This window comes from Pimephales promelas, chromosome 9 (assembly GCF_988280905.1).
Source record: "Pimephales promelas chromosome 9, fPimPro1.hap1.1, whole genome shotgun sequence".
NCBI lineage: Eukaryota > Metazoa > Chordata > Actinopteri > Cypriniformes > Leuciscidae > Pimephales > Pimephales promelas.
In genome coordinates, this window is record NC_142777.1 from 27,948,263 (window position 1) to 27,968,261 (window position 19,999).

At 36.8% G+C, this 19,999-nt stretch overlaps 1 protein-coding gene across 1 annotated transcript; it reads left to right on the top strand.

Annotated features, from left to right (window-relative positions):
- The first annotated feature begins 4,365 nt into the window (after positions 1 to 4,365).
- Positions 4,366 to 19,085, top strand: slc7a11 (solute carrier family 7 member 11). The gene is made up of 12 exons (XM_039648411.2): positions 4,366 to 5,178; positions 8,341 to 8,467; positions 8,984 to 9,099; positions 9,206 to 9,331; positions 11,823 to 11,922; positions 12,000 to 12,044; positions 12,154 to 12,277; positions 12,902 to 13,005; positions 14,635 to 14,731; positions 15,257 to 15,406; positions 16,311 to 16,488; positions 16,735 to 19,085. Exons 1-12 carry the CDS (start codon positions 4,893 to 4,895, stop codon positions 16,788 to 16,790), a joined length of 1,509 nt encoding a protein of 502 aa, XP_039504345.2. The 5' UTR covers positions 4,366 to 4,892; the 3' UTR covers positions 16,791 to 19,085.
- The last annotated feature ends 914 nt before the right edge of the window (positions 19,086 to 19,999 follow it).

Below are 19,999 nucleotides of genomic sequence, written 5' to 3' on the forward strand. Positions count from 1 at the left end.
ACAAAACAGTCCATGCTGCAGTATACTGTAAAATCATTCTCAGAGTAGAACCCTTGTAGTCGCTTTGTCCACACCTTCAGTATCCTTTGTACAGTCTTTGTACATATTATTGCATTGAATGCAACAGGAGGTCAGATCTACAGAATTCTGTAGGTCTTTCTATGGTCCTCTGAAAAGGAGAACCAATTTTCTGATGAAAAAAGAAGTATGTGTAAAACATGTTTCCATTTTTTTTTTTTTTAATAGGGGGCTATTTAATGTGTTGTGTTGCTGTGGGACACAGATTGAGTAGCTCAAAGTTCCAAAAGCTTTTCTTTGCCCTTGCTGCGATGTAAAAAGTTCATGCAACGTTTTGAGTGTTGAGTGCAACATGATGATGGGACAAAGAGTTCCAGCATGGCAAACAAGTGCAAAGACCAACAGATGGCATGGTTTTGGGGTCAGTTGTTTAAAATTGGTCTGTGAATGAATAAAATATATTTGTTTACTTTCATGGTGTCCTTTCACAGTTTATCGCTCACTCTCAACAACTATACTTAGTGTACAACAGTGTATCACAACTATCACAACAGCTGCGAGAAGACCTTGGGGCTTGGGTTCAGGAATCTCATGTGCAGAGCCGGCTCTCCCTAAAAGCGAACTAAGCGGCTGCTTAGGGCCCCGCTGCTACTAGGGGACCCCCTAACTACAGATGGTAGTCGCCGCTCAAAGTGTGGGGCATAGAGACGGGACTGGTGGGGCGCGCCAACAGGACGAAAGTTTCCTTTTTATGCCTTTATATCTATGCTTTATATCTTTATTTGTTCATGGCGAGTCCGCATCGTCAACTTCATCTTTGCAGCCAAGCTGAAAACACCAGTTTATTAATAAACAATTAAATGTCTCCTTGTTATTTTTTTCACATTCATAATCATAAGCCTACTTTTGCCGGCTCATGCGCTTGAGTGAGGCTTTATAACACTCATTATCCTGTATGGCCTTAAGTTATTTAATCAATATAAAGGGGTGATTTGTCCACTAATGGCTTAAATAACAACGCATTCTCACCCCAAGGCGTCACCTTTGACCATGCTTCAATATTTGACGTTTTAGGCGCCCTTTAGCGTCACTTACATGCAGGGCCGGCCCGAGGCATAAGCGAACTAAGCGGCTGCTTGGGGCCCCCTGGCCACCAGGGGGCCCCCTAATCGAGGTTATTTTTTATTTTTATTTTTTTAGATGACTTAAACAAGTGACATAAATCAATGAATGAATGAATGAATATGACTGAATGAATAGTTCAAGACAACAAAATTCTGATTTAATGGTCAATATACCTGCCTACAAGTTACAACTGCTGCTCTGTCTGCCAGCGTTTAAGTCATACGCATAATCTTCTAGACACATCGCGCGTGCATAGACAATTCGTGCGCAACTGCGCCTAGTCACGGTATCGGTTTAAGTTGGAGAAAATAGCCCACAGGAGAACTTATCCTTCAAGGTGTAAGGGTAGCAGTTTGAATAAATAATAAACATAGCAGTTTGAACTCTTCTCCACTTTATTATACCACACATCAGATCTCCAAACACCCGCGACACTCCAGTAGCCTAGCAAGTGCGCACGACCCATCTACGGCAAGCCCCGAGGGGAAAAATACATTGCATACACACATACAACGAGCGCCAGAACATCATAACCGGTATTATAGTAACAGACTGTGTTGATTATGTCATGTACTATATAACAAAGTCTGTTACAATAATAATAATAACAATAATAAAGATTTTGAGGATAGTTACTCTGTATTGAGACAGTTGAGAAATAGGCTAGTAATATTTTTAGTTTTCAACAATAGCTGAGACCCAGAAAGTTTTTTTTTTTTTAATTTAGTTTTTTTTCATGTCATCACATTGTTTAGAGCATAATAAACAAATGGTAAAAAAAAAAAAAAAACTTTTTGAAAAATTATATTTTATTCATATGTAATACTTTGTCCTCTGTAGTGGACACCAGGACTCAGTTGTTAAAATTAAATGACATACAATGTGTAGGCAAAAACAATGGGATTTTTTTTCCAATCACCAATACATTTTGGGGTTTCAGGATTTTTTTGAACTAAAATTTGTATAAAGATGATTATCAACTATGTTATGAAAGATATAATGGAATTAATTGATACACCAATTTACTTTATGCAATATATGGGTAAAATTGGCATAAATTAATATTCCCATTCAATGCAAAGTATCTATACACTGTATCTAATTTGCACATTAATGTGTTCTTGGAGCAACATTTAATGAGGAAAGAAGTGTAAGCATTGGCGTAATAATAAGCAACATTTTAATAATAATATCTAATATGTCATAAGAATATTGACGTATAATTTATTTACATATTCACTTGTTATGTCTCCCAGAATGCCTGATAAACATGATTTATGTCCTGATGTTCTCTACAGTGGACATGAATGAAATCAATGCCCTGTAACGGAAAGTCATTTTTTTCATTTGAAACCCCATAACATTTTCATGAGATGTTGGTTGATGAAATACAATTTGAAAAGTAGTTAGATTTAAATTATAATTACAATATATTACCATATTTCAATAAGAGTGCTACATTTGATCACTAAATTAATGTTAGACATTTTTAAAGACCAAGGAGAAGTTGTTTTCATGGTGAAACCTCCAACCATTTGGTATATCTGTATTGCCCTGAATGTGCTCTTTACAGGACATCCAGAAAAAAAATGTGACATGCATGGTGTCAGAGAAATACACTAAAATATAATGTCCACTACAGTGGACAAAAGTCTATTCCTGGGTCCCAGGAGGATAGGCCAAAGTATCATTGCTCTTACGTTTCTAATTTCTCAGTTTTGTCATAATTTTAGCAAATAATTTATTGTATATGTTTTGAGACAGTTTTAAGACTGTTTTCAAACTTATTTATTTAAGTAGGCATCTATTTTTTTATTAATACATAACCTCAGTGTATTCATTTATAATGTATCATTTTTGCGTGACATTTATGTCAATAATCGTCAAACACAGGTGACTCCGCGTCGTGGGAGGGGCCCCCAAATCAAATTCTGCTTAGGGCCCCCAAAAGGCTCGGGCCGGCGCTGCTTACATGACGCGATCCTACGGCGTCATCTAACTGACGCTAAAGGAAAGCGTCAGTTAGAGTACGCGGTTAGGTTTAGGTGTGGGGTGGGGGTAGGGTACACGCGATCCTAGGGCGTCATCTAACTGACGCTAAAGGGCGCCTAAAGCGTCAGATATTGAAGCATGTCCAAATGCTTCCCAAGGCGTCAGTTAAGTGACGCCTTGGGAGTGAGAATGGGCTGTAAATAAACAACCACTAGTCGACCTTTAGTCAGAGGCAGCCCTTATTCCACATATTTTCGAACCAGTAGGGTTGAGCCATAGACTGTAGGGTTGAGCGCGCGACCCTGAGCGAGGAACATTCAGAAATCTCTGCTCACGCTCTGATCGGAACAAAGGAATATTGAAACAATTAATCAATAGTTTATTTATCATACACTGCCCATCATTTTAAACCCATATCAAACAGAGTAGCCTAAGCCTAGCACGAAAAAAAACGTTAGGCTGTTATAAATTATTTTGCGGACCCCCTGGCTATAGCTCTCGTACCACCAGGGGTCCGCGGACCCCACTTTGAGAACCACTGGCCTAAGGAAGCCCGTTTTCACCACAGTTGAGTAAAAAATATAATTCTGTAAGTCATAATAATGGGAAACTTTCTCGTAATAATGACTTAACATCTCATAATAATGAGACATTTTCTCGTAAATGACTTAATATCTCGTAATAATGAGAAACTTTCTCGTAAATAACTTAACATTTCGTAATAATGAGAAACTTTCTCACTAAATAAGTTTCTCCTGGATCATTAAGTATTTACATTTTTTAAAGAATGAAACATACTCACTAAAGAATTAGATTACAGATAATTAATTACAAAAGTGAAGCCACAACTATTGTAAATTTTGCACAGTCGTTATGATTCAAAAAGTGATATAGGCTAGACAGTTTTTAAATAAAAAAAAATCAGCTATGGTGCAAAAACTTGCAAATCATCACAAGTTGATGGATTCACAAAACTGAATCTATTGAGTGTCAAGGTTGATCTGATGTAATGTTACATCAGCCTCCCATGTCTTCATTCTTATTTACAGAACACTGTGTTTTCAGACAAAGCAATTTCATTCAAGCCTGATACACACACACACCCTTTCTCTCTCTCTCTCTCTCTCTCTCTCTCTCTCTCTCTCTCTCTCTCTCTCTCTCTCTCTCTCTCTCTCACACACACACACACACACACACACACACATACAGTAACTAACATGTGGTTTGTCTTACATTCCACTTCATTGCATACATCGACATTAAGAATGACAAAAAGATCACACTGTCAGTCCACAATCCCAGAAACAGGAGTTTGCTATCAGTCTATCGTCTGCTCACTTGTTAATCAGTACACGTCTATAACAAGTGCAGTGAAACAGGGGCCTTTGAAAGAACTAGAGGAAACAGTGTTTAACGTGAGTGCCAGATTCCTTTATATGATTTGCAAGTCACACGAGGAAATGTGAGAATCTGATACTACTGCTATGCATCATGAGTCATTAGCAGGATCAAAAATGAATACAAAAATGAGAGAAAAGGGGAGTGTTTGAGACACCAAAGAGGCAGATGAGAGAGAGAGAGAAAAAAAAGAGGAGGGAGAAGCCACTTTACATTATATTTGTTTAGACTTGTCACAGAGTATCAGACGTTTGCTTTACTTTGAGAACACCTTCTGCTCAGGCCTCTCATGTGCTACTGGTAAGGGGAGGCACACTACACTGTGAGTGAGAGAGTCAATGTGTTTGTGAGTGAACAGGATGCCCAGAAGGACTGTGTCAGTTCCCCATCCCAACGGGGATCCGACTTCAGGTAATTATGGAAAGAAATGCCCTCTCGAATCAAATGGAGACCCCCACGCTGGAGCCCCCGAGGAGAAGGTGGAATTGGGAAAGAAGGTGACCCTGCTCCGAGGAATCTCTATCATCGTCGGGACGATCATTGGAGCGGGAATATTCATCTCTCCGAAGGGAATTTTGAAGAACTCTGGCAGTGTGGGAATGTCACTGGTGGTGTGGATTGCCTGTGGGATTCTCTCTCTTTTTGGTGAGTGTGTTAACATGTGCATATGCTCTCACACACTGGCTCACATTCACATTATCTTTTCCCACACATATTATTCAGTTTTAAAAATGACCTAAATATCTCACCCACTCACCTGGTACACATCGACTTTCTTAGTTCCTGATATAATCAACAGCTGGATTTTAATTCGAATCTGAGGCCGCTTTATTAACCGTTTGTTTGTGGTTTTGAAATCGTGGCTTACCTAACAGCACCACTGATGTCACAGTCATTCATTAGGACACACTTTACTCACTGAAAGGAAATGAGTGTTGTTAAAAGGATTCATGACTCCAAAATGAAAATTCTGTCATCATTTACTTTACTCTCATGACATTCCAAACAGGAGACGTTTAGCAAGTTTCAGCTGTTCTCTTCCACACCATGAATTGGGACAATGGGCTGTCCAAAAATGACAAAAGGCACCAAAGCAAGTTTCCTGATGCCATTTGATACGTAGCTTTGTTTGAAGAACAACAAGAGTGAAACTTCAGTATTTACTAAAGTCTCGACTTGAATATTCAGCTAAACTTCACCTTTTGTATTCTAGTCATATAGGTTTTAAAAGGCATTAGGGTGTAATTTTCAATGACAAAGACATTGTAAGTTCTATTTTTTGGGTGAACTAAGGTTCATGTTGTCTGTGCACTCTTACATCTGCTTACTGTTTATTTTATTATATGAGTACCGCTAGTTAAAAAAAGGAGAACTGGATGATTGTAATCACATTAAAAAACGTATCCTATTTGAAAATTTGGCACTGATAAAGCTGCATTTGTTCAAATAGCAAAAGGTAAGCATTGCCTTGCTTAAGTTGCTCATTGTGCACATTGCACAATTATTTAGATAGCCTGAGGAAGTTAGGCAGCACTGCGTCAGAAAAAAAACAAAAAAAAAACTGATTCATGATTACTCATCATGAGCTGTGAGCTAGTAGAATATGTCTATTACATCTAACTAAAAACTAAAAAACAAATCATGAAGTATTTGGCAACACTTTACAATAGGGTTAAATTTGTTGACACAAGGATTCCCCACATTTTTTTTGTTAGGCCTAAAATATTAACTTACTGTAAAATACCCCCTGAAATTTCAAGTTGATATTCCAATAATTTAAAAATTAAAGTTTTTAATGTTGTTTATATGTCTATGTGGTGTTTTTAATATGCTTTAAGACAAACCATGTGCAAATACTAGTCAACACCACTGCTGAGTATTTTCTCCTAAAAAAAGTCTCAAAAACACAGTTTGAAATCATCGGTGTTTCTTACATCACAAACTACCCTGTAACCAATTACGTCAACATGCGAGCAGGAGTCTAAAGAGAAGCCAGGCTCTCCTGGTTTACTTTTCTGTTGATATGAAAAATCATGTACATTTAGTAATATAGGAGGTGAATTATGTATTTGATGTAATGATTTTATGATAAACTATTTGCCTTTCTCCACTGACGTTCTAAGTTTGCACAATATAGCACTGCAAAACAGCGTAAAAAAGTAGCCTAAATAACGCAAGACAAGGAGTAATTTCAACGTAACCAATTTAAATGTTACCAGTAAATGATACACACTGAGAGAGTAAGTTTGCTTGAGTTAAAACAATAGGCTACTATTCAGATATTTTATGTGAGGAAGGGGGATTGGTTTATTAAGCTATGAACGTGAAACTACAGTAAAAACAACTGCCGTTGATTGACGCCAACCGGATGTTCATGTCTTTTTTCCGCCCCATCTATTTGAAAGTTAGGCTAATAATGTTAGTATATATGGCCTGATTATGTTAATTTTTAAGTTACATAACCTGCCTCCAGTTTTCCTTAACTTGACTAAATAAGAGACGATATTTGACCGGCATATCATTAAAATGTCCATAAAACGAAACCTCTGCCGGTCAATATGAATAAAATATAGGGCAAATTACAGAAACTAATGATTAAGAGTAGAGCTTTCTAACCTTTCTAACCTGTTGTTACACCCCTGGATTAAGGGATGTAGAATATGGTCATGCAGAATAAGGCATTATTACTGTATGTGCTTTATAAGTACTTATAAACAGCCAACATCCTAGTAATATGCATGCTAATAAGAAACTAGTAAATAGTGAGAATTGGACTCTAAACTAAAGTAATACCCATTTTAATTTTACCCAAAGTTATACCCATCTTCATATACCAATGAAAACACTAAAAGTGTTTTATTTTTCCCAAAATAAAACACTTCAAACCGTAAGTGTTTTATTTTGATTGTTTTGTATTTTAAAATATTTTTATTACATACTTTCATAATTTAACTAATTTGTCTTTTCATCAACTCAAGAACCCAAATGTTTCTCGAACTTGACCAAGCTCAGATATAAACACTATTTTGAACAGTAATTCATTACACATTAAAAAGAAGTTCAGGTTTTACTGATAGTCGGCAAGCAAGAATTTCAGGGTATGCATGACGAACCTGATCAGAGGGCCCCTCTAATGCCTAATGTGTGTGTTCGTGCACAATAGAGGCTGATATTGTCTTATGCCGCACTTTGATGGTGAGGAGAGCGCGGTCTGACAACATGGTTGATGGCTTTGTGTATGTGTCGAAGAAGAATTAGTTTGTGTGTAAGAAGAGCATTGTTTGACAGTTTGTTCATTCATGTGTATGCCAGGAGTCATTTCACACTTGTCGGCTTTCTTTTGTGTGCTGCAGCCCAGAAGGCTTTGAGGAAAAGCTGAGCTTCCCATAAAAAAAAAAAAAAACCCTGTCCATTCATCCACAATTTCACTCAATTGAAATCTGCATTCTCTCTGGTGGGCCTTATATTTTAGAGCTCTCTGTACATTTACCTTTTGAACCTCACAAGTCTAAGGGTGCGAGTGAAGCAGGGCTTTGATTTGAACAGAGTATTTATTAAAATGTTAAAATGCACAGAACTATAAAGAGCTTGTGTAAGTGCTCTCTCTGAAAGAGAACAGATGATCTTAATGAACTGACTTAACCATGTGCCATTAGGGTTGCTTTGCAGGTGTTGTGTAAATCTTGCCATCTTTCTGAACAATTATGTCACTCGCTGTCCACAACTTGCCGTTGTCCAGCTACTCTTACCTAATTTTGCTAAAGTATAAAGGTATTCACCTAGTTCTTTCATTTTTGTCCTTTTCAGGTGCTCTATCATATGCTGAGCTGGGTACCTGTATTAAAAAGTCTGGTGGCCATTACACATACATTCTGGAGGCGTTTGGTCCGCAAGTGGCTTTTGTGCGATTGTGGGTTGACATGATTGCCATAAGGTCAGTAAATCCTTATTCATCCTCCGTCTTCATTGACAGGTCTCTGGGGCACTTCCAGAATAAACTAACACAATCCCTTCAACGCCTAAAATAAACACAAGCAAACTCTGCCCAGTGAAGGTTATCTCTCAATATTACTGCTGGGGCTCCAGTAGGCATGGAATGAAAACCAGAGATAAAGTGCCTTATGACAATGAACAAGCCATTGTGGAGGCTCTCATGCAAAGGATCAAGCGCTGGATCCAGTCCAGGTTCATATGTAACAATCACAACACCGCCAAGAGTAACAGATGTAGTTTGAAAGCAAACAAGCTTCACATGAAGGAGAGCACAAAACATGTTCATGTGCAAGTGAGCTGGTTCACGATTATAACAGAAAAATGCAAGATGTTCTAATACAACCCTGATTTATCACATAGATTGTTCTACCTTACTTTGGAACAGTGTTTTATGAGAGATTACATGATGTCCAGTACAGTACACTGAGCGGTCATAGTTACTTTTCTCATCTTGAAGACCTGCAGGTTTTGCTGTGACCGCTCTGGCATTTGGCCGCTATATTTTAGAGCCCATCTTCATGCCATGTGGAGTTCCTGAGACTGCCGTTAAATTGGCCACAGCAATCGGATTCAGTAAGCTTTTTGGCTGCTTGATTACAATATGCATATACCATCTTTATGGACTAGTTCATAAGTGCCATATTCATTTTGAGATATTGTATATTCATTTTCATTGCAGCCATGGCAATGTATCTAAACAGCATGAGTGTAACCTGGACTGCCAGAATCCAGATCTTCCTCACATTCAGCAAGCTGCTCGCCTTCGTCATTATCATTGTTCCAGGATTATACCTACTCTTCAAAGGTATGTAGTTTAAATTATGCTTCTGGCTTCTTGAACAAGAGTTAAATGCACGAAATGCATATATTTATATAAGTAAATGTTTGGTGGATTTCCACGGGAGATTCAAGCATGTCTTTGTGTCATTACGTCACATCTGAACTCACAAAAGAGGAGTCTCGGGGTAGTAGGATATATTGCTTGTCAGGATGCTGGAGATGGACATTTTTAGCTTTTTCTCACAGCATTTTAATTAATTAAACTAATCGTGAGCTTAGAATTATAAGGTTCTATCTCCGTTTAGGGTAGTTCTGAGATATTGAGCATCAACGTTTTTACATCCCAGCTGGCAAAACTGTTATGTAGTATAATCTTCTATTATAGCTTTATCTATTAATCTTTTTTTTTTTAAACACAAAAATAACACCACACAGGCATTAATAAACATTTAATGGATAAGATTATGTCAAAAACTCAATTTCGACCAAAAGTGGAGATAGAACCTTATAATTCTAGTGGTGGATCCACAAACGACAATCACCAGTGACAACTAGAGATTCACCATGTGTAAAACTGATTTGAGGGGTTCAAAATGGACCCAGAGACAGATTTTTTTTTTTTCCCTTTTGGAGAGGTAAGACATTTTAATACTTCAATTCACACAGTTACAGAGTTTCCTTTGTACTGGCTTTTTTGTTTTGTTTTGCTATTATGGTAAATATTAATTATTTTGCTAGCTATAGGGGAGCAATTCACCTCTACTCCATTATGACAAGGAACAAGTCATCAATACAAATTGTGCCAAATAATAATAATAAAAAAAATACTATAAATCCAAAGGTGCACAACTCTTAACACTAAACTTAACATAGTATTAGTGATAGCCGCATAATGTGATTTAGAAATTCTCTCACTTCTCCTGCCGGGCTACATTTACTCAACGGGTGTTTCTCAATACTCAGTTTGATGCTTCCTCATTTCCTCACTCTTCCAACCTGTGACCCAGAAACCGATCAGTGTTAAAATATTGAAAGACATCTGAATTCTCTGATTGCTCCAAGAGGAAGCGAGGAACAAGGATTGAGGAAACTTCCAGAGAAGCTATGAGAGGTGCTGTAATCTTTCTTAGAAGCCTGACGCACATGTAAATTCTCCTCCCTCTCACATCTGTCACAATAATTTTAATTTATGCTTTTCCTTTGACGTTTAAATTAACCATACATCTCACATATTCCAATGCAAGATGCCCTGTTATAATTATTTGTTAAAAATTAAGCCAAACAAAAGCCCGACAGCATCCGACTAGAGAACAACAGTGCAGAACACACCGGAAAAACTAAGTCGGCTGTTGCTCTAAAACGTGTGTCCTTGGCTTAAGGGGGGTGGAGCTGAGACGTAAGGAAAAGAAGTGAGCACAAATTACAAATAAGAAGCACTCAATATGTTCACTTCAGGCAGATCCATAGACCACAATGTACCATGAGTGTGATGTCAAAGCAGATTGAGCTTAATTTACCCCCACCCCACACAACTCAAGTGAATGATATTGGCATTATTTTGACGTTTTTTAATACTTGAAAAAACAGAATTTAATACTTGTTGTAGATATGTTTTTTTTTAACACAGTCATAGTTTATTATATTATCATTTTTGTTTGTGTATTTTTTTTTTTTAGATTTAATAGTTTATATAATTATATATATATTTTTTAACAGCCCAAGTTTACCTACAGGCCTGAATCTGGTGCATAAACAATTAAAGGAAAACAGAAAAAAAAAAAAAAAAATATATATATATATATATTAATCAGCTCCATGGCATATATATTCCAAGTGATCAAGGTCTTAGGGCGTTCCATTTAAAAACATTTCAAGGGTTCCACCTTTAGTGGGCACTCGTGCAATGTAAGCAATGATGTACATCCGAGATGGAAAGAAGTTAGTGAGTGAATCAGCCCCGATTTGACGTCACCTCAGGTTTCCCCACTGGAAGACCTGAGGAGACGTAAACAAACCTGGCTCCTAATTACTTGAATGAAAGTAGCCTACATCTCCTTGTGCACACTCCTGTCCTGAGTACTGACCAGGGGTGCGTTTCCTGAAAGCATCGTTAGCCAACTATGGTCGCAAGTTGGTCGCAATTTCCATTGAACTCTATTGGTAACGACAGAACTTGCGACCATAGTTGGCTAACTATGCTTTCGGGAAACTCACCCCAGGTTAATTGACCCACACGGTGACATCATGTCATTGACATGATGTGCAAAAGAGTGGTAAGACCCTGATCATGCATTCCTTTTTTGGTGCCGTCCCCATCAAGATGCCGCCATGGGCAGTAGCCCACGTTGCCCATGCCTAAAACTGCAACTGACAACTATTAATTTTGATTAATAATACAAATTAAGCATCCACTTAACTGACATAGGTTTGACTCAGGGAAAACTAAAGTTACAGAGAACATCAGGAAGTCTAAGCTTATCACAATGCTAATAATTTTCCGCTGGTTATTTCTGCAGGGGAGACCAAAAACTTTGAGAATGCATTTGAGGTCAACACAGTAGACTTATCAGGACTTCCACTTGCCTTCTACGCAGGAATGTACGCCTATGCCGGCTGGTGAGTCCACCATCTAATTCCATGTAGATCCAATAATGCCGCACGCAGTGTTTGAATACATTTATGGGCTCTTACAGGTTTTACTTGAATTTTGTGACTGAGGAGGTGGAGAATCCTGAGAGGTTAGTGATCAAACATGATTTCTGTATGATTTAAATGTTTAATTCAGCTGTTTCTAGCATGGCAAACCAAATGGCAGTGATGACTTAGGTGTTCATTTCTATTCCTTAGGACAGTGCCTCTTGCCATATGCATCTCCATGGTGATAGTAACGATCTGTTACACACTGGTAAACGTGGCATATTACACCGTGATGTCAGCGGAAGAGCTGTTAGCCTCCAATGCCGTAGCTGTGGTGGGTCACTCCCTGTCTGCTTGTGCTACTATCTCAAAACTTCATTTATTAACAAATCCCAATTAAATTCAATAAACTCAATTAACACAATCCAGGATCCTGTCAGTGTTTCAAGTAGCAGCAGTGACTGGAACATTTAAAAAAAGAGAGCCAGAAAAGAAAAGGAAACTAGTTTTATAAACGAGTTTAAGCAATTTGCAGTAGTGCCTGTAATAGTCAACACCTTCCACTTCCCCAAAGTAAATGTGATTACATAAGGCCAGTGGCTTTAAATGGCTGTCTGCTTCTCTGTTGGAGTACTCATATATCTCTCACAAATAACTGACAGCACCAGAATCTGGCGCAGAGATCTCCTGATAGGCTCTGAAATACTCTAAAAGCTTTCTCATCTTGTTAGACGTCTGTAATGCATTAATTTATAGCCGTTTCACTTTGCATGTCCCTCTACAAGCTCACTCTTATGGAAAATATGAAGCCTTTTCACTTCACCGATTATTCATAAACACGGACAAGTCTAAAAAAAATGAAGATCAATGTTGTTTTCCTTTTTGTTTCACAAAATTAGTTCATCTTTCTCACTTCCATCCAATCTTTTCATCTCTTCCCTCTCTATCCATCCATCAGACTTTTGCAGAGAAGCTGATGGGAGACTTCTCAGTAGCAGTTCCCGTTTTTGTAGCTCTGTCTTGCTTTGGGTCCATGAATGGATGCATATTTGCCATCTCAAGGTGTGCATCTCAGTTTTGAGTCTTTTACAAGGGTCAAACATGGAGTGATAAAGGTTATAGAAATACTAGGAACTAGGAATCTTAATTATTTTGGGAACATCACACAAATTCATACAAATTAGGCACCAATTCACCAAAATGTAAAATACTGTAAGGGTTAAACCACAAAATTTGTATTCTGTCATTAATTACTCACCCTCATGTCATTTCAAACCGGCAAAACATTCATTAATCTTCGGAACACATATGAAGATATTTTAGATGAAATCTGAGAGCTTTCTGTCCCTTCATTGGGAGCGACGCAATTAACACATTGAAGGTCCAGAACGAACGGAAAGACATTATTAAAGTAATACATGTGACTCTAATGGTTTAACCTCCATTTTATGAAGCGATGCGAGAGCTTTGTTTGCACAAAGTGCTTTTGCGAGTGCTTTTGTTTGTAAATTCTGTTTCTCTCTTTTTATTTACACACACAAAGCACTTGCGTCGCTTCATAAATTTGAGGTTAAACCACTGAAGTCACATGGAGGGGTGGTAAAAGTACTCAAAAGTTATACTCAAGTAAAAGTTTATTTACCCAAATAAATTACTACAGTAAAAGTAGTAAGTCATCCATTCAGTCCTCATCACAAAAGTATCCAATTTGAAATGTACTTAAGAATCGAACGTAAAATGTAAATATTCAGATTAACTGTAAATAATTAATAATCAATAATCAAGGAGATCAATTGTTTTGGGATTGATTTTTTATTGAATGTTTTATGATAGAATTAGATACTGCAATTAAGAATAGCTTAGCTAGCTGTTTACAAGGCACGTTTAATATGAAATCACTTGGCTAACAATAATTAGTAACATTAAAGCAACTCTGAAGAACTTTTCTTCTGCGGTCCCCCTACAGGTTACAAAGTGATCATTACTGACAGTGAGAGCTGCACCTTCACATGTTGTTGGGGTCATCTTCAACTTCGCAATGATGAACTGACTGCTATTAGAGTGAATGCTGGCAAAGAGCTTGTGCGATCTTTTTTTCAAAAGAAAACCAAATTTTTCATTGGTTTGGAAAGCCAGTGTAATAAATACTTGGAGCAGGCATGGGGAAATGTATCGGAGTAAAAAGCAAACTTTGTCTTTAATATTGTAGTGGAGTAACCCTAAAAAAAATACTTAAGTAAAGTAATAACCTATTTTACTTACCATGGTCGTATGGTTACTTTAATGATGCCTTTATACCGTTTTGGACCTTGAATGTGTAAATTGCATTGCTCCCAATGGAGGGACTGAAAGCTCTCTGATTCAACCAAAAATCTCTTAATTTGTGTTCCGAAGATGAAAAAAAGGTCTTACAGGTTTGGAACGACATGAGGGTGAGTAATTAACGACAGAATCTTCTTCTTTTTTTTTTTTTTTTGAAGAAGAAGAATTGCCATGAGAGGGTATTGGAAATTACACCAAGTACATGATTTTTTTAAAAATTATTTTTCAAATGACCAAATGATTGTTGGTCACACAGTTAATTGTTTTAGGCTTTGACACATGTTTAGTATTTAGTTTCAAATCCAAAGTTTCAGAAAATCAACTATATTATGCCTTGGTTCGTATTTACATTTTGTTTTTCATCCACAGAATGTTCTATGTCGCCTCTCGAGAAGGTCAGCTTCCTGAAGTTCTCTCTATGATTCACATACACCGACACACGCCATTACCTGCTGTGATTGTCCTGGTGAGTCATAGACACAAATGTCCCACTCAATTGTCACCCTTACTGATAAAACCGTTTGAGCTATTTTGAAAGCTTCAGAATAAAAAACATTACTTATGAAACTGACTATTGTGTATGTTCCTACAGAAAAAAAAAATAAAATAAAATAATATATATATATATATATATATATATATATATATATATATATATATATATATATATATATATACACACACATATATACACACACACACACACACAATTACTTGTACAAATACCAAATATTACAAAAAATAAAAATAAATAAATGTTTGTGTGTATATACAGTATATATATACACACACACACACACACACACACACACACACACACACACACACACACTGTATATCAAAGATTCAAAAGTAGCCTACTATTAAAATAATTACAAATATACTAACTGACATATGCATAAACATTAACTTTAAATTAAATTAACTTTAAATTTACCATCAGTCATTTTCATGCTGCACACCTTTCTAAAAGCTCTCATCTTTCTTTTAGTATCCGATCACACTACTGATCCTCTTCCTAGGGGACATCTACAGCCTGCTGAACTTCATGAGCTTCCTACGCTGGCTCTTTATCGGGGTGGCAGTGGTCGGCCTCATCTACATGCGATACACACGCCCTGATATGCCTCGACCTTTTAAGGTGACCCTCTTTTCTGTTCTGGCAGCCTGTTACCTCATGTCCAACACATCTCTAATGCAAATTATTAGTTAAATATCTAGCAGGTAAGAAAACATGGTAGATTTAATTCTAAGGGGTATGTTAGCAGAGGAGAGCAAGCTATTGAGATCTTGTACTCTGTGTTACAACCCTGGCTCTAGGGATGCAACATAAAGGACACAAAGACAGAAGTCTGCCAATCAAAATAAATTATATTTAATATAAAAAGAAAAAGGGACTTTAAAAGCAAAAAAAAACAAAAAAAAAACACTGCTACTGCTCTGCCGGCCGCGAGAGAGTGTGAGAGAGCGTGAGAGACCCATCGGGTGACACCAATTGGCTTTATACATAGCTGCACTACTTCCTGAACTTAAGCCAGCTCCTTGTTTCCTGTCTGCCATTATTGGCCGAACTTGATTAATTCAGGTGTGTCTGATTATTGTTGCCGTGACTACTGAGGTCAGTCGATTTAGAGAGACGGATACATCTGACGTTGTTTGAGAATCATTGAAAAATGTGAAAAATCACCAATCACAATTTGACCTTTGATGCATGTAAACCTGTTGTAACTAAATTACGTAGGAGCCTTTAAAATGGCATAATGGGGCATATTAAAGGACAATCAAATTGGTTTGGAGTGTCTTAAGTGTGAATTTTCATGTCAAAACACTGTCTGTACAGGCCAAAATAAACAGGTGTACTCTTCAAAAAGGGAACAAAAGCACCATAAAAATGATGAAAGTGGCCTACTCACTATATTCCAAATCTTCTAAAGTCATATGATTTGAGGCTTACATTTTTACAGTCTCAAGTGAAAATCTCAAGTCTCAACTCTATAGAACACACTTTTAATTTTTCTTTATCTTTGTATTTTTCTCTTTCACAGGTCCCCATTATAATTCCTACTGTTTTCTCCTTCGCCTGTTTCTTCATGGTCTTCCTTTCTCTATATTCGGATCCAATTAATACTGGGATTGGCTTCGCCATCTCTCTCACTGGCATCCCTGCATACTACATATTCATCTACACCGAAAGAAAACCCAAATGGTTCCAGAAATTATCAGGTCAGAGGTTACATAAATGCAAATGGCAACAGTGTAAAATTTCTATTTTTTTTTTTCTTTTTTATTGGTTACACATGAATGATTATTATAATGACTTTGGCATTCCAATTTATTATTATATGACTGATCTTAAACTCTTGGAATAACTCTTGGAAATGTATTCCATATAATATCATATTAGAATATGGTAAAATCTTAAAACATATTCTAAAACGTATTAATGTTTGTTTCCTGTGTGTTTTTCAGACTCAGTGAACAGATCACTACAGATCATCCTACAGGTGGTTCCTGCAGAGCACTGACCGCTATCCTTTTTTTTTTCTTTGCATGTGTGACAGTATATAGTAGTTCTCTCACAACCAAAGTGTGTTCTGATTGACAGCAGGGAGAAAACAATACTAAATCCAAATAATATAATCAACTGAAGCAATGCCAGTTGAGACCTATTTCTGTCTTACATCCAAAAATGAGCAAAAACAATCTCTGAAATGTCTCTGCCTCAGTCCACCTGAGAGAGAGATGCAACACTGTCGTTTCAAATATTCATCTTCCAATGCTGTGAAGAACCTAACATGAGTGACATAAAGTCCATGCATATCACCTGTGGTGTTTTAGAACCGTGCTCACTTATTCAATTTTCACGGCTATATTTTTATTAAACGTCAATGCACAGACGCCATAAGTGATTCCACTCCATGAAGGGTGACTCAAGAATGGGTTCAGACCGGGATTTGGACATAATGTTACACTCTCCTCAATGGCTGAGGTAATTGAAATTGTGTTATACTGACATGACTGTACACACTGAATAATGGCTATCTTGTAGGGTCTGACCAATAGGTTATTTATGACATCTCACATACACCACAGTGATATTTATCTATTACGCTACACTGGATAATCTGGTATTCTTATTGCCTATAGTGCTACAGTATTTTATTGTACCATGCAGGAGAATTCCACAGTGCACTAATTTATGTTTATTAAACCATTAGACATCTTAAATACCCAATTCAGCTTGAGAATTGATTATATTTATTCCCAAATGAATTGCCACTATAGTAATGATTTTGCACATTAACATTGTGTTTGAATAATGAATTACACACATAATCAAGTAGGCAGGTGCCCTACTATAGAATATGTGCCTGTTTAAAGGGATACTCCACTGTTGTTGTTGTTTTTTTATATATATTAAACTGTTATTCCTAAAATGTTGAGTTGAGACATATCTCTCTCGTCTCAGTGCGTGCACTAAATCTATCTGTCTTTCACCGAAAATCTGTTGGCACTTAGTTCAACCCAGTTCATTCATTAGGATCCAAAGAGAGAAGCGACCAAACACCTCCACGTTTTTAACCACATTTAACCCTCAGATTATCTTCATTTGCATCTACACTAGTTATCATTGGGGTCTCCAGGGACCACAGATAATAACATTTAATTTTGTAACAGAATAAAAGTTTTTTTTTTCAACATTATTATTATTTTACACATTTTAAAAAATGTATTAATGTTTTTACTCAACATTTGTACAGTTTTTGGAGGATTTATGATATCTATTCAATTTCTATAAATAAATACAGAATTATTTACTTAAATACGCTTTTTACAAAAACAAAAACAAAAAACAAAACTGTTTTTATGTAAAATTCCCTATATAAAAGACCCACATTTTAAACTTTAATTCATGGAGATAACATGGATAATTTTACATGGTTTAATGGAAAATACAGATTTCCAGAAAAAAACAAAAAAAAAAACAAAAAAAAAACAAGGTCTTTAACCACTAGATGGCTGTATGCTATTTTTGACTAATCAAAATATATCTTTTCACAAGTTTTTCCAGTTGGATTTATATCTAAATATTATAAAATCACTATAACAAAAAAAAAAGTCAAAGTTTAGTATTTGTTGTACTGACAAAAGTTTTTCAATAATGTTACATTATGATCAAAGACGATTGCAGCTGGAGAATTGATATGTAGCCTATAGATTTCACTATCACGTGTGTTGTAAAAGAAATCGACAGCGCATTCATTTTAATTGATGAACAGAGAACTGCAATCAAGGCATTTGTCAATCGGAAAGATGCGTTTGCCGTCCTTCCTACGGGATTCTGAAAAAGTGTAGGGCCTAATTTATCAGCTAATTTATCAGCACACTCGCAGTCATGGAGGACCAAGTAAAAGAAGCAGCACTCATTATTTTACTACTTCTTCCAGGATACGTGCAGTTGAGTTCTGTAGACAACTATAGGCTATAGCTCACTTGTCACTTCGACTCGGCTCAGTAATATCGTCACTCACCCAGCTAAGTGCTAACAAAGTTTTGCCGCAAGACAGAGAGAGACGAGAGAGGTATGTATAAACTTGTCTTAGTTAAGGGAAAAACATAGTTTAATATGAAAAAAAAAATGGTGGAGTATCACCTTTAATTAAATCAGTATTATGTAATACTAGTATGACTGTTTTAGATAATTCTACATCGACTGGTATATTTTTGTACACATATTTTGTAAAACTATATATGAGCAAACTTTGTATGACCATTTCTACCACATTAAATAAATCTATTTCCCTTTACCTCTGCTATATTTTTTAAAGTTTCCATGATGTTGTTTATATTTAGGTGTATGGGGTGGAACGGTGTATTCGTATTGAACCGAAACGGTACTGGCGTCACGGTTCGGTGCATTAATTTACACAGAGAATACACAGTATGAAAAAAAAAAAAAAAAAAACGCACGCAAATTAATTAATCTAATGCAGAACTACTGTTAGATACCCTGGTTTTTTAGGGACACATAATCTGTAGCCCCACTTACGTGAACTATGCCTACAGCATGTATGTGTAACAGTGTTGTCTCTGCGTTGTGTTGTGTTAACTCAAGATGGACACCAAATCACGCAACTGAATATTCCGCCATGTCCCAACTATTATCGCCGCAGCACTTGATGCTTGCCTTGCACAATACATTTTGAGAGAAGAGAAAGAAGACGTGGCACCTCTGAAAACTCCCACTGTTTGTGAAATTGCCTATGGCAGATAGTTGTTAAAAGAATGATATGATTTTATAATCTGTGTGGATTATGATTGCAGAAATTTCCCACATTTTAAATGGGAGAACTGTGGGAATGATTCGAATTTTGCGCAATACCCGCAAATCCTGCGCTGACATTCGAGCCCTGAAAGCAGAAAATGTGTTCTTTTCACACTGTGAGGATTTTGATCAATGAACAGGTTTCACTTCACAAAGTCTGCTGTTGTAGAAAGAGACTAGTCAATGAAATAACAGTAGACATGTAAAACCCAACACACAGTGTTTGTGTGTGGGTAGATTGTTGGCATTGGATGGGATCTAGGAGCAGCAGAATGATTGATCCAATGATCCATTCCACTAGAATGATTGCATTACTCCTCTAATACCTCAACCGCTTAAAGAGCCATCCTAAGAAGATGAGAATATAGTAAGAAAGAAAACAGAAGGCTGAGGAAGAAAACTATACTT